General features: G+C 51.8%; 1 protein-coding gene across 1 annotated transcript; it reads left to right on the forward strand.

The window, feature by feature from the left end:
- Positions 1-9,715: 9,715 nt before the first annotated feature.
- On the forward strand, positions 9,716-13,882 carry CST9L (cystatin 9 like). The gene is made up of 5 exons (XM_029220822.1): positions 9,716-9,724; positions 10,059-10,131; positions 11,537-11,714; positions 12,907-13,033; positions 13,790-13,882. The coding sequence occupies exons 1-5, from the start codon at positions 9,716-9,718 to the stop codon at positions 13,880-13,882; spliced, it is 480 nt and encodes a 159-aa protein (XP_029076655.1).
- The last annotated feature ends 967 nt before the right edge of the window (positions 13,883-14,849 follow it).

Raw genomic sequence — 14,849 nt, forward strand, 5'->3', positions numbered from 1 at the left:
CTGACTCTTAGTTGCAGCATGTGGACTTCTTAGTCATGGCATGCAAACTCTTAGTTGTGGCATGCATGCGGGATCTAGTGCCCCAACCAGGGGTCGGACGTGGGCCCCCTGCATTGGGAGCGCGGAGTCTTACCCACTGGACCACCAGGGAAGTCCCAGGATCTCTCTTTAGGATCTGTCTCAAAGGGCTCCAGGGGCCCTTTGAAGCACCCCAAAGTTAGTTGGAGGTCAAAGGAACTTTAGTTAGAATTTGATATTCGGGAAGTCTGTCAAAAATCTCAAAAAGTTTTAAAACACTTGGTCAGATAGAATCATAAGTCTCTGTGAAACAATTATTCCTTGAGCTAAGGTGAAAAAGAATTTCAAAAATAAATACAGATCACTTAGAGGCACGGAGACTCACAAGATCTGGTATCAAAAGCAGCATTCCAGGAAAACCTTGTTCTCTTATGAGAGAGAAACCAAATCCAGTCTTGCATCAGCCTACTCTTAATAAAATCCATTTACCTAAATAAATTTAATCCAACCTTAGAAAACCCTGACCACATACAAAATTCTTCTCTCGATGTTCCTCTTCTGCAAACCTTCTGCAAGTTTCTGTAGCCATACTTCGTCCCTTATTCTTTCCATCTAGAAATAACCAGCTTTAGAACAAAAATCACCCTTTTTCCTTTAACAAAATAATTACCATTCCTCATACTTTCTTTTCTGAAAACACACATCCTACTTTCCTTAAGCAACCATGAACTGTCTTTTTCATTAGCATGCTATAGATCGGTAGAGAACATCTCAAGGTGGCACCAAACAGCTTTAGTTTCTCTCTCACAAGAAGACAAAAGTAGGCAAATATATACCTGTTTAGCCAGTAATGTTCCAATATTTTACCTTGTTTGAAATGGCCCAAATACTCAATGAATTCTTATCATTTAACTTAATTTAGTTTCAGTTTACCAAGATTTGGAGAGACTGTTTCAGATGGACGCTTCCAAGACATAATTATTCCTATAGAGTTTACCAAAAAGCTCTCATCCCAGTTACATGTACTTAAAAATTTAATCATATCAGTTTATTTCCCTGTTGACAGATTTTATAACAGGAACAATATGTACTTATGGACTTCCAGTAACCCTAGATACAATGAAAGTGTTGTACTTAATGCTGAAGACTCTAAAGATGGGTCTGTATTAATTAAATCCACAAGCTTAAGCTAGACAAGTTAATTTCTACAGAACCAGAGATCTCATAGTTTTCCTGCTTGAATTTAAAATGGCCCCTTTTTTTCCCCTCAGTCTGGGGGACTACAGATGAATCTGGTATTTCCTGAGAGCCAAGGCAGAATAGTTACATTGCAAAAGCAGAGAGAGATGCAAGCCCCTCCAGCTCAGGCAGAAAGAATAGTTACATTGCAAAGGCAGAGGAGAGAGATGCAAGCCCCTTGAGTCCAGGTAGAACAGTTACGTTGCAAGAGCAGAGGAGGGAAAATGCAAGCTCCTTTCTTTTCTTTTTGTTCTCTAAAATCCCGCTAAGTAACCCAAGGCTGGAGTCTCAGGCAATGTGGGCTGCGTTTGTATTTCAAGGCTTAAATGCTCCACTGTGCCCACAATTTTGGCAGAGACTTGCAGGAGCAGCTGGACGGACAAAACTGAGACAGACTTGGACCTGGGACCCTTTGCTGCAGTGCTGCAGTGCTTGCACCTGGACACACCTGTCCTCCAGCAACAAAATACAAAGAAACGGCATGGGACTAAAACTAACTACGTGCATGCACAGTTGGGGCAAATTCTGGACAACGATACAAAGAGACCAAAAAACCCAACTGCCACGTTTGAAGAGAACAAACAGGGTACTGCGCATGCCCCCTGCACACCCCACCACCTAAGGGGCGGGCAGATCACCTAAGCCACGCCTCCAGCCCCACCCCTGGAAACAACCCTGCCCTCACCCCATGTAAGGAACAAGCTCGTCCCACCCCCGGGAGCAAGCAAGCAGGAGGACCTGTTGTTTGTTTTCGCACCAGCTTGCTGCAGCAGGGGCCCTAATAAAGCCTTGCCTGAATTTCTTGTCTGGCCTCTGATCAGTTTCTACTGATTAAGGACATGAACCCTGGTCAGCAACATAGTTTGTGGCGCCCAATGTGGGGCACTTGTCCACTTCTGGGAGAAGATCTGGGCACCTCCAGGACCAGCGAACATTGCTTCCCCGTGGGTGACACGTGGCCACCTGAACCTCTTGTTTCAGCATCACTGCATTTGGCAAGTCTGACTTCCTGGCCCCTGGGGGCCTCAGTAACCTCATTCAGGCAATGCTTTCCCTCCCCTCCCCCTTTTCCTTTTCCCTCTCCTGAAATCTCTCTATTTGTCTCTCTATGTCCTATCCTTCCAAGAGAGTGGACGTCAGGCAGCTACAGTATCACTCCTCTCAGGTTGTGAGACCTGCTCCCTCTGGCCGGCAGCAGCTCACCTTGACGGGTGACAGGCAGAGGTGGGAGAGGCTCGCCTCACACTGTGCAAACTCTGGTCCAGTGGGCTCTCCCTGACGGCAGATTTATGAGAGTGACAGAGGTTCAAACCTCATATGGCAGAGTGGCTGGAAGTCCGATCATCCCAATGTTCTCACCTTTACTTTCCTGCCGCCAAGAGGAGTCCCGCTGGGGACAGGCTGAAGCGGCAGATTTCTATATACTGGTGTATGTGGGGGTGAGAGTCCCACCTGTGGCTTGCTGTCCCACAGACGAGGTACAACCGGCTGGTTTCCGGGCTTGATCACCCCAGTGGGCATTGAACAGGGTCCTCCCTCCTTCACTGGCCTTTCCGGAAGCGTGCAGGTTGGTGCCTGAATACACACCCACAGAGGGGTGGGTTGAAATGGCAATCTCTCTCTTTCTGTCTCTTTCTCTTTTTTCAGTCTTTTCCGTCCCTCCTCCCTTTACCTCTCCCTTGGTCCTCATACCTGCATTCCCATCTCCTTCATCCTAAAAACTTCTTGTTTGTGTCTTTAAGTTTTGTGATTGGCATCTTTGTTTGTGATGTAGTTCTGTCTGTCCAGCTGTTCCTGCAAGTCTCTGCCAACATTGTGGGCAGTGGAACATTTAAGCCTTGAAATACGAACAGCCCACATTGCCTGAGACTCCAGCCTTGGGTTACTTAGTGGGATTTTAAAGAACAAAAAGAAAAGATAGGAGCTTGCACTCTCCCTCCTCTGTTCTTGCAACGTAACTATTCTACCTGGGCTCAGGGGTCTTACACCTGTCTCCTGTTCCTTTGCAATGTAACTATTCTTTCTGCCTGAGCTGGAGGGGCTTGCATCTCTCTCTGCTTTTGCAATGTAGCTGTTCTACCTGGACTCTCAGGAACTACCTGATTCATCTGTAGTCCCCCAGACTGAGGGGAAAAAAAGGGGCCATTTTAAATTCAAGCAGGAAAACTATGAGATCTCTGGTTCTGTAGAAATTAACTTGTCTAGCTTAAGCTTGTGGATTTAATTAATACAGACCCATCTTTAGAGTCATCAGCATTAAGTACAATACTTCCATTGTATCTAGGGTTACTGGAAGTCAGTAAGTGCATATCTTTCCTGTTACAAAATCTGTCAACAGGGAAAATAACCTGATATGATTAAAATTTTAAGTAATGTAACTGGGATAAGAGCTTTTTGGTAAAGTCTAGGAATAATTATGTTTTGGAAATGTCAATCTAAAACAAAATCGTCTCTCCAAATTTTGGTAAATTTGAAACTAAATTAAATTAAATGATAGGAATTAATCGAATATCCAGGTCATTTCAAATGAGATAAAATATTGGAACATTGATTGCTAAACAGGTCTAAATTTGCCTACTCTTGTCTTCTTGTGAGAGAGAAATTAAGCTGTGAGTTGCCACCTTGAGATGTTCTCTACCCATTTATGGACTGCTAATGAAAAAGACAGTTCATAGTTGCTTAAGGAAAGTAGGATGTGTGTTTTCAGAAAAGAAGGTATGAGGAATGGAAACACATTTTGTTAAAGGAAAAAGGGTGATTTTGTCCTAGAGCTGCCTATTTCTGAATGGGAAAAGAATAAGGGACGAAGTATGGCTACAGAAAGTTGCTGAAGGTTTGCAGAAGAGGAACATCGAGAGAAGAATTTTGTATGTGGTCAGGGTTTTCTAAGGTTGGATTAAATTTAATTAGGTAAATGGATTTTATTAAGAGTAGGCTGATGCAAGATTTAGTTTCTCTCTCTCTCTTATGAGAATATAGTTTTCCTAGGAATAGGTTCAAAGTTAGCCTCCACCTCTGCCCCACAAGGCATTTACCCCCTTCGGGAAGTAGCTGATGGGAATGGAGGGATTACTAGAGTGCATGTCCCCTTCTCGATGGGAGACTTAGGAATCTGTAAGGAGAAGTTTGGCAGGTTCTCAGAGAACCCTGACAAGTTTAGGGATGAATTTATCAGGCTGGGATTGACATTCTCTCTCACCTGGCAGGACATCATGGTCATTCTGGCCCACTGTTGATGAAAAGGAGCATATACTGAGAAAGGCCAGGGTTCACACAGTTGGCCTACTGGCCACCAATCCACATCACCAAATTTATCAGGTGGGTGGGGATGCAATCCAAGAACATGGCCCACACTGGGCCTATGAAGATCATGTAGGCCAGGCTAGGATGAGACATTATATTACTTGTCTATCAGAAGGAATGAAAAGGTGTATGGTGAAGCCTGTAAATGATGATAAGGTCTGAGAAGTTACACAGGAAAAAGGTGAAAACCCGGCAGTCTTCTTGAGCTGGGTGACAGGCATTCAGGAAATACACCAATACAGACCCGAGGCCACAGAAGGGAGGACACTATTGGCCGTGCATTTTGTCACCCAGGCTACTCCTGATATCAGGAGAAAATTACAAAAGCTTGAGGCTGGGCCCCAAACCCCGTTGTCAACCTTGGTAGAGGAGACCTTCAAGGTCGGTAACAACTGAGACTTAATGGAGGATAAGGATAATCCTTATCCAATAAGGATAAGAGGCTGATAAAGAAAACGTAGCTTTTGGCTGCTCTGATTCGCCCACCACCTCGAGGGGCCCGAGCCAGTGTGCCTTTTGTCGGAAAAGGGGGGCACTGGAAGGGGGAATGTCCTGAGCGCCTCCTGTGGGAGGCCCAAGGGGCAACCCCGACCTGCCCCAGTTCCTTGTGAATCTCCCGGATGAGAGATTCCTGCACACCAACTGAAGGGGCCTGAGTGCCTGCCCAGCTCCAGATCCCACTGGATCCAACCTCGTTACGCCAGCGACACTTCAGATCACCCTCCACGTGGCAGTTAGGAGAACCAAATTTCTTGTAGACACTGGAGCCGCCTGCTCTGTTCCTACTTGGGCAGCTGGCCCCCTCTCCAACCGTGACTGTACTGTAACAGGAGTTGATGGACGGCCAAAGATAAGGCGATTTATATCTCCGCTTGCCTGTGGAATCGACTCCATTAATATTACTCACTCCTTTTTGTATATGTCAGAATACCCTGTCGCTCTCCTCAAGAGAGATTTGCTAAATAAGTTGGGAGCTGGTGTATTCTTAGGACAAGGTGAAGTCCAAGGAGGTAAAGAATCCAAACAGAGAATGCATGTATTAGTAGCCCCAGATGACCCACCTGCTGGGTATCAAAATATTCCCCAAGACATCCCCCAAGAAATCAGAGAACAGGTAGATCCTGCAGCTTGGGATACCTCGGTGCCAGGAAGGGCAAAATGTGTTCCCCCAGTAAAAATAAGGTTAAGGCCTGGAGGAAAATACCCCTGGAAGAGGCAATATCCTTTAAAGCCCAAGGCCCTTAGGGGAATCTAACTGCTGCTCAGCAAATTCCTAAAACATGGGCTCATTAGGCCCTGCCAATCCCCTTGCAGCACCCGATCCTCCTAGTACAGAAGCCTAACGGGGAGCGTTGGTTTGTGCAAGACTTATGCGCAGTGAATGAGGCCATCATTCCTGTTCACCCACTGGTGCCAAACCCATAGACCCTTCTCACCCAGGTTCCAGGGAGCGCTCAGTATTTCTCTGTTTTGGACCTCAAGGATGCATTTTTCTGTATTCCCCTACATCCAGACTCTCATTACCTTTTTACCTTTGAGGGGAGGGACCCTGACCCCCTGGAGGCTGCCCAATATACATGGACGTTGCTTCCGCAGGGTTTTCGGAACAGCCCCTATCTTTTTGGAAGTGTGTTAGCAAGGGAACTGAGGGAACTGAGCCTTGAGAAGGGAACTCTGTTACAATATGTTGATGATTTATTAAGTAGTGAGACCAAATAAGATTCATAACAAAATACTGTTAGGGTCCTAAATTTTCTGGCAAAAAGGGGATATATAGTCTCTCCAATCAAGGCTCATTTATGGAACAAGCTTGATCCTCGTCCCCTTGGGGAGTGGCAAGCAAGGCAACCTGTAGTTTGCTCTCCCTCCCCACTGCTGCAGCAGGGGCCCCAACAAAGCCTTGCCTGAATTTCTTGTCTGCCCTCTGATCAATTTCTATTGATTAAGGAGACCAAGAGCCCTGGTCGATAACAAAACTACATAAAACAGAGATACCAGTGACAAAAACCTAAAGACGCAAGAAGTTTTCAGGATAAAGGGGATGGGAGTGAAGGTATAAGGACCAAGGGAGAGGTAAAGGGAGGAGGGACAAAAAACACTGAAAAAGAGAAAGAGACAGCAGGAAAATAAAGGTGAGAATACTGGGACTTCCAGCCACTCCACGATATGAAGTTTGAACATCTACCATGCTCATAAATCTCCCATCAGGAAGAGCCCGCTGGACCAAGGTCTGCACGGTGTGAGGCGAGCCTCTCCCACCTCTACCTGTCACCCGTCAAGGTGAGCCGCTGCCGGCCAGAGGGAGCAGGTCTCACAATCTGAGAGGAGCGATGCTGTAGCTGCCTGACGTCCACTCTCTCAGAAGGATAGGACAGAGAGAGAAGCAGAGAGATTTCAGGAGAGGGAAAGGGACAAAGGGGAGGCGGAAAGCATTGCCTGAATGAGGGTACTGAGGCCCCCAGGAGCCAGGAAGGCAGACTTACCAAACGTGGTGATTCTGAAACAAGAGGTTCAGGTGGCCACTTGTCACCCACGGGGAAGCTGAATTCACTGGTCCTGGAGGTGTCCAGATCCTCGCCCCAGAAGGGGACAAGTGCCCCATGTTGGGCACCATAAATCTAATACCAGTCAGTGTTCTTGGCCTTCCCCAATCAATAGAAATTGATCAGAGTCCAGACAAGAAATTCAGGCAAGGCTTTATTGGGGCCCCTGCTGCAGCAAGGAGGAGGGAGAACAAACAACAGGTTCTCCTGCGTGCTCGCTCAGGGAGGTGTGGCGAGCTTGTTCCTTACAGGGGGTGAGGGTAGGGGTGTGTCCAGGGGTTGGGCTGGAGGTGTGGCTTAGGTGGTCTGCCCGCCCCTTAGGTGGTGGGGTGTGCAGGGGGCATGCGCAGTACCGTGCTTGTGCTCCAGACTCTTCAAAAGTGGCAGTTGGGTTTTTTGGTCTCTTTTGTCCAGAATTTGCCTAACTGCATGCATGCAGTTATTTTTAGTCCCATGCCATTTCTTTGTATTTTGTTGCTGGAGGAGAGGTGTGTCCAGGTGCAAGCATCGCAGAACTGCAGCAAAGGGTCCCAGGTCCCAGCCTGTCTCAATTTCTCTGGCAGACGGTGGTCACGCAGCTCGGTCCTGGGGTTCTCTCTGCCCATTTCTTCCTCTGACCACGTGGACCCTAGGCACATCCTTGTTCCCCAACTCCTGGGGAGCCTGGGGAATCTTGGGCTATTTGGGTGGGGTCCCGAGGGGAGTGTTAAGCAGGAGGTGGTCTGGAAGCCAAGCATGCGATCCTGGGCAAGGAGGCGCAGACAGGAGGGGCCAGTCAGTCTGGACAGTGAGTTCAGGGCACCAGACCCCCCGGAAGGACGGCTTTGAGCTGTCAGTTTGGGGGCATTGTCCGGAAGGATCATCGTGTGTCCTGTGTAGAGATGACCTACTGCTCACCCCAGCTCCCCAGAGAAGGGCTGGTGGTTGGTCCTGGCCATGGCCCATACTCTCTGATCCTTGAAAGGGATGCTTCTGGCACACAGAGCTGGGCTTCACGGAATCAGGCCCATTTCAGTGAGTACTTCTGGAGAACTCCCTGTGAGACGTCCAGGGGGTGCTTGGTGCCAGCAACATGAACATGGACATGACAGAAGCCCTGCCTCCCCTGGGATACAGGCCAACCGGTGCCCATGATCCAGTCCAAGGAGACAGAGTTCTTCTGATGGGAGTCAGGACAGCTTTGGAAAAGAGGTGACACTTGGTCTGGGCCCTGAGGGATGAGTAGGAGTCTTGAGAGCAAAGGTAGCCCAATCCTAGGTAGAGGCAGGGCCAGGCAGAGGGCCCCCAGCAGGGATTGCACACCTTCTGGGTTTCCTGGGCCCCGGCTCTGTCTGTGCCCACGTCTCAGGGCCTCCCAGCCTAAGGCCCACATTCACCCTTCTTCCCTGGGCTCTTGTCTGGATGTGTCCGTAGCTCTCAGTCTGGGAAGGGAGACCACCAGACCACCAAGGACTCGGGGGCTCTGTACACATTTGTAAGGGCCAGTCGTGTCCACGTGCCGTGTCCCGGGCTGGCTGTGGCCATGCCGTCCTCTCCTGGGCTGCACTGAGAGGAGAGATGCTGTGCACAGGGGTCCACACCGTCCCTCGTATGAGAGTGTGTGTGGACACCCTCTTTGAATGCACAGGTCTGCTTGCCCTCAGGACATGAACAAGACAGACCCGTGTTTTTCAGGCTCCTCTGGTGACAAAGTGTGAGTGGCCACTGTGGGCATTGCCGGCCTCTGTCGAGATACTTGCTATCCATCCAGGTGTGTGTCAGGACTCACTCACATCTCCACAGCCTGTTCCCCCCAAAAATCCACTGAGACGTTCCTACAATTGCTGACCACCTCATCTCACCCCTACACCTGGATATTCACTCTCCGGCAAAAAAAGCCACGTCACTTCCGTTTCCTTTGCAGTTTTAGTGAACTTACAGCCATCTGAGAAAACGGACAACCTGTTGTGGATTTTTTTGGTTACATCACTTTATGGAAAATATGACTGACAAGCAAAAGCTGCACACATCCAATGTCTACACTTAAGAGTTTGGAGGCTGGGATCCACGTGAGAAAGCTCCCACTGTCCAGGCTATACACGGATCACCTTCACGTTTTTATTTAATGTTTTTCTTTTCCGGTGTTGAGAGCACTTATTCAACATCTGACCTGTCAGCCCAGGTGCAAGTCCACGGCAGTGTCAGCTCCAGGCCCTATGTCGTAGAGTACACATCCAGAAATTGTCCATCTCGTAAGTAAGATTTATATCCTCTGACCAACTTCCCCTCCAGTTGCCTCCTTCCAGCCCTGGGAGCCAGCATTCCACTTTCTGCTTCTGTGACTTTGAGTACTTTGGAGTCCTCATGAAAGTGGAATCAAGCAGTGTTTTGTCCTCTGTCTGGCTTCCGTCACTAAAATTTCCTCCTGGTCCATCCACATTAATGCAACATCCTTCTGCTTCGAGGTTGAATGGTAGTCCAGAGACACAACCTCTCTCGGGTTTTCCTGCACGTCTGGCTGCTTCTCACACCTGATCGTATTGCCTTGCTTCTTTGTTGCAAACACCAAATGGCAAAACGACATCTTCTAGCCAGGACTGAGTCCTGTGCTTGGACACCAGGGAACGGCGACCATGGAAGCTGTTTGAAAAAAAAAAAAAAAATCACAGGGAATTCTCAGGCAGTCCAGTGGTTAGGGCTCTGAGCTTTCACTGCTGAGGGCCAGGCCAAGATCTCAGGGAGGAGTGAGGGGAGGATGAGATGTGAGCTAGTCTCGGGCACCTGGGCACCCCGAGGAGGGGAGGCCTGGGCAGGGTTCAGAGCGCCTGCTCCCGGGAAGACAGCAGCTCTAAGCAAGTCGGGCGGGGGTGGGGTGGGGACAGAAAGTCAGGGTCAAAGGCCCTTCTCTCCCCCCATAGACACCATCTACTCACTGATGCTGGGCTTCTAGAAACCCACCTTTTTCTCTGTCCCCAGGCGTGGTATCCTTACTCCTTCTCTGATCCGGTGTGGCCACCAGAAACCATTCTCAAGCCCCCAGCCCACACAAGTGAGTGACTTCCCATTGTGACTCTGCTGTGGCCACTCCCGGGGACCCTGAACTGTGCTACTCAGTGTGTGGACCAGAGGCAGGGACAGTACCATCCCCTGCGAACCGACTAAGAGGCACGTTCTCCGGGCCTGAACAGACCTGTTGGGTCAGGATCCTGGAGGAGGGCAAGGCCCAGAGTAGGGGGCATCCACAGACCTCCAGGGGATGCTGGGCCCCTCGGAAGTGCTCCAGTAGCTGCGGACAGAGGATAAAGGCCTGTTTCGGGGGCACAGAGGCAAAGTCTTGTCTGGAAAGAGTGTGCTGTGTCATCGTCCCAGAGCTGGTTTGTGCCCCAGCTGGAGGCTGTGACAGTCTCTTCCTCGGACGCAAACCCAGCACACAGGAGTCGTGTGCCCGCTGAGCTGTGGCCCCGAGGCGCCGAGACACTGGCGTCTCCTGCGGGCTCAGCTCAGCCTCCTGAGCACCTTGGCTTCCTCCCCTCTCTCTGCTTCCCCCTCACTCACTCTGCCTCCTCCGGTGACAGCCCCCGACAAGGGGGCACCCAGGCCCAGGGTGTGTCAGAGGCCACCCTCCAGTCACACCTCTGGAGGGAGGGCGTGTCCATCAGGTAGCCAGGCCCCAGGCTGAGAACCCAGGGCGGAGTGATTGTGTCATGAGAGATGCAGGGATTTGGCGGGAAGCTTCTGCTTCAAGACCTGCAAGTCTTCTCCCCCGGCACCCGCCCAGGGGCTTGGGCACCTGTGTTCCAGAACTCGAGGGGGCTGGGGGCCACGGGGGACAAGGACACACCTGCACTTGTCCAGACCTCGGCCCTCTGCTGCTTTCTTAGCGTGAATACGCTTCCCCTCTGGGCAGGCCGCCTTCTGTCACCCACAAGCTGGCTCTGGGCCACTCATCCTCTTTGGCTCTGTCCCTCCTCTTCTCGCTGACCCGCACCTACTGCTGCGTCCAGAGACCCCCTTCCAATTCAACCCTTTGCAATTGTGTCCTTGATTCAGCGTCCGAAACTGGGACACACAACTCAGCCTCCCCTCCCACTGAGGTGCCGAGGGGGGTGTATGGCTGGGCTTCAGCTGCAGGGGTCCCTCCTCCACGGCTGGTCCTTCTCCACCCACCCTGCCTGGGTCTCGCTTCTCTTTCCTCAACAGGAGACAATTTTATCAGCTTTGGATGGAGGAGGCAGGGTCACAAGAGGGAAGGGACAGGGTGTGACGCCATAGGGGAGGACCAGGGCTAGGAGTATGTCCCGGAGCAGATGAACTGGCCCAATGCCCAGGGAGGCTGGGTGGCAGTCGGCGCAGGGAAGGGCGAAGCCTGGGTGTCCGGGCACCCACAGCCATGCTGTGTCAGCAGTGGACGTGCAGGTGGGCTCAGCCCTGGGCCCTGCTCCTGCTTCTCTTAGGTCCCCAGCTCGTGGTGACTCACGTCTGGCAACCCCAAGGGGAAGGGAATGGTGAAGACCAAGCAACCTTGGAGCTTTACTTCCCTGCCACCGTGGAGTACGCCGTACATGTATTCAACCAGAGGAGCCAGGACAGCAATGCCTACAAGGTGGTGCGAATCCTGAGGTCGTGGAAGGAGCCGGTAGGTACCACATCCTCCCCCCTCCTGCACTGGCCCACACCTGCTGCTAATGAGGGCCAGGAGGGGGTTGTCATCAAGGGATCTCTATCACCATTTGAAACCCATAATATAGAGGGATAAACTCTATTTGGTTAGTTTCAGGTTTTATAAAAAAAATAATTTGGGAATTTTTTAAACTGTCAGTCTACTTACATGTAAGGTGTGTTTTCAGTTTTCATCATTTCTTACCTTGTTTAATGAAGAATGACCAAATATGGAGTAAGAGGGGGTGAAACTATTTAGTAAAAATAAAGAGCCAGACAGAAGATACTGGATTAGAGAGATTTAGAAACGATTTCATGGAAATAACATTAAAATAGGTTAGTTTAGGAAAAACAGAGAGAGAGAGATACACAGAGACACCCACAGAGGGAGGGGGAGAGCGGCTCGGGAGTCACAGGTCCCCCTGGTCCTGAGGAGCCTCTGGGAGCTCACAGCCTCTCCTCTGACTCCACGTGTTCTGGGCTCCCTCTGGGTCCCCACCTACGTGGACCGAGTGTGATTTACACTCTTCCCAGATGGCATTCTTAACCCTAAAATGTTCCCCTAGCAATGCAGTCTCTACAGAATGCAACCAGGGGTGTGATTTTCATGTGGGCTGCAGGCATGAACACCGAGAACACTCCGGAGGAGGAGCACTTCTGGTCCTGTGTGTGGTTGCGTGCGCGTGTGTGGTTGCGTGCGCGTGTGTGGTTGTGTGTGCGTGTGCGTGTACTTTGTCTGAATGCTTGTGTGTGGTGGGGCGCTGGGGCGTCACTCCCTCTGCACCTCTGGGTTGAGTGATAGAAGGAAGGCAGAGGGCCCTCCACACTGCTGGGCTTCACTCCGTGGACACTGGAGCTGGTCCTGGCTGGTCCGGCTGCCCTGCACCCTCCAGCTGGGCCTCTGTCTATGGTCTTTGGCCTGGAGTCCAAGACTGACTCTGGGTGTTGGAAATAAAGGCCGGATGGAGCCAGAAGACACTGTAAGGCTGAAGGACCAGGGAGTGGAGAAGAGGACAGAAACCTTCAGAGTGCACTTTGTGAGAGGGGTGATGTTTCATAGAGCCATCGTCCCAATCCTGTGAGTGTGCCTGTGTGCTTGTATTCTCGTGTGTGTGTGTGTGTGAATGTGTGTGTGTGGGGGTGCAGGGAATGTGTCCACTTCAAGGTCTGTACAAACGCAGGCAAATGGCATCGTGTTCTCCACGGAGCTGCAGCTCGGCCGAACCAGGTGTGGGAAATTTGACGAAGACATTGACAACTGTCCATTTCAAGCAGGTCCAGACGTGAACAATGTAAGACACGCGACAGCAGCCCTCAGGTTACAAGGCTGTGGACGCTGCCTCGGGGCAGGGGGTGTGGGGAGTGATGACAATGCCGTTCCAAGGGACACGGAGGGACATTTGCAGGACGGAGCCCAGCCAGACAGGCCAGCCCCGGTCACTTGTATGCCCCTGGCCTGTCTAGCCGCTGCACCCCAGGTCACACTGACGTCAGGTTGCTCCTGACCACTTGGGTCCGGGTCACCTGGGGCAGAGACGGGAATGTGCCCTCCCTGGTGTTCACCCACCTCCCTTCCCTGCCTTCAGGAGAAGTGCGGAGGGGGGCGGCAACAACATCACCTTGGCTGAGTAGCCCCCTCTCGGGTCCCCCTGCCACTGACCCAGAGCCCGAGGGGTGGAAGCTGAGGAGCCCCACTGCCCTCCCTCCCAGGCCCTGCCCTGGTGATAAGGCAGGTGAACCCCACCCCGGGACAAACCCGAGTTGGATCAGAGACCCTGCTGGGACGCTGGGGTCATGGGTCACACTGGGACATCCTGGGGGACGGGTCCCTGGAGACCACAGAGCTGGAGAGGGGAGAATGACCCAGGTGCCTCTGGGGTTAGGAGAGAGTCCCAGGTCGGGAACATCCAGGACTGAGGGCCAGAGCCTGCACCCCCAGCTGCCCACCCCAGGAAGGCAAGGTTGGGGGGATGCTGGCTTTAGAGCTGGAGCCACACGCTTCTCAAGGCTCCTCCCGCCACTCTCTGTCCCTGTGCTTTGTCCCGTAGACCATCACCTGCTTCTTTACAATTGACACTGAACCCTGGAGAACAAAGTTTCAACTCCCGAACAACACCTGCTCGGAGGGCTCCGCTGAATGAGACCGCACCCTGCCGTGGCCCTTCAGTGGCTGAGCAGCTCTGGTTCTGTCCTCTGTATGAGCAGGTGTCTGGGTGTCACATCCGGGCAATGTGGACATTCCTCCCTGTCATTTCCTCCTGTAGAACTGGTCATTAAACGTCAGCACTGCAAGCAGCTTTGTGCCACCTGGTTCCAGAGATTGGGTGCTGGGCAGCTGAGGCTGTCCTGCCAGCAGGGCAGCCGGCTGAGCCCAGGGGCTGGGTCTCTCCTCCGTGGACACCTGAGCCAGCCGCAGGTGCCACAAGGTAGGAGCACAGGTGCGTCTGAGCAGTGTCTCCAGGCTCAGCATCCCTGCCCCAGGGTGGCCATTCAGAGGTGGCTGTGCTGAAGCCCATGGCTGCCCTGGGACTGTTGGTAGCAGCCACGTGGACCTTCTCCCTTCTTGCCTCCTCTCCTTGTGCTGCCCGCGATCACCTCCTGAATCAAAACCTGCTCTCAAGTGTGTGTCACAGGGTCTCCCGGAGAGGGGACCCTTTGTGTGGTGTGAGGACTTCTTCAGGATGCGTCCTCCACACACACCTGGCTGGCTTCCCAGGCCCGTGACTCCGGCAGAGCCAAGGGGAGCCCAGGCACGGGCATCCTCGCTGTTGGTGGGCGTTGCTCAGCATAGGCACAGCTGTGCTCTTGTCCCCCTGCCACCTGGGCCTGGACCAGGCAAGTTGCTCTCCAAGACCCTCCCCCACCCCTCCTCCTTCTCCCTCTGAGGCCTTTCCTGACTCCTGGCTGTTTCCGCCAAAGGAAGCTTAAAGGATCCTTTACGCACTGTGCTTCCCATCATGTTTCCAAGGAATCGACGCCACAACTCTCCTTAAGCAACTCCTGGGAAAGGGTCTCCTCTGAGGTCACCCCAATGTGGGGAAGCTGCCCGGCCCTTCATGAGCTCACCCCTTTCCTGGGGCTGTGGAGGGACCCTGGGAGGGGGGTCAA

Source organism: Monodon monoceros, unplaced genomic scaffold, assembly GCF_005190385.1.
Source record: "Monodon monoceros isolate NGI ecotype Baffin Bay Population unplaced genomic scaffold, NGI_Narwhal_1 Super_Scaffold_13, whole genome shotgun sequence".
Lineage (NCBI taxonomy): Eukaryota > Metazoa > Chordata > Mammalia > Artiodactyla > Monodontidae > Monodon > Monodon monoceros.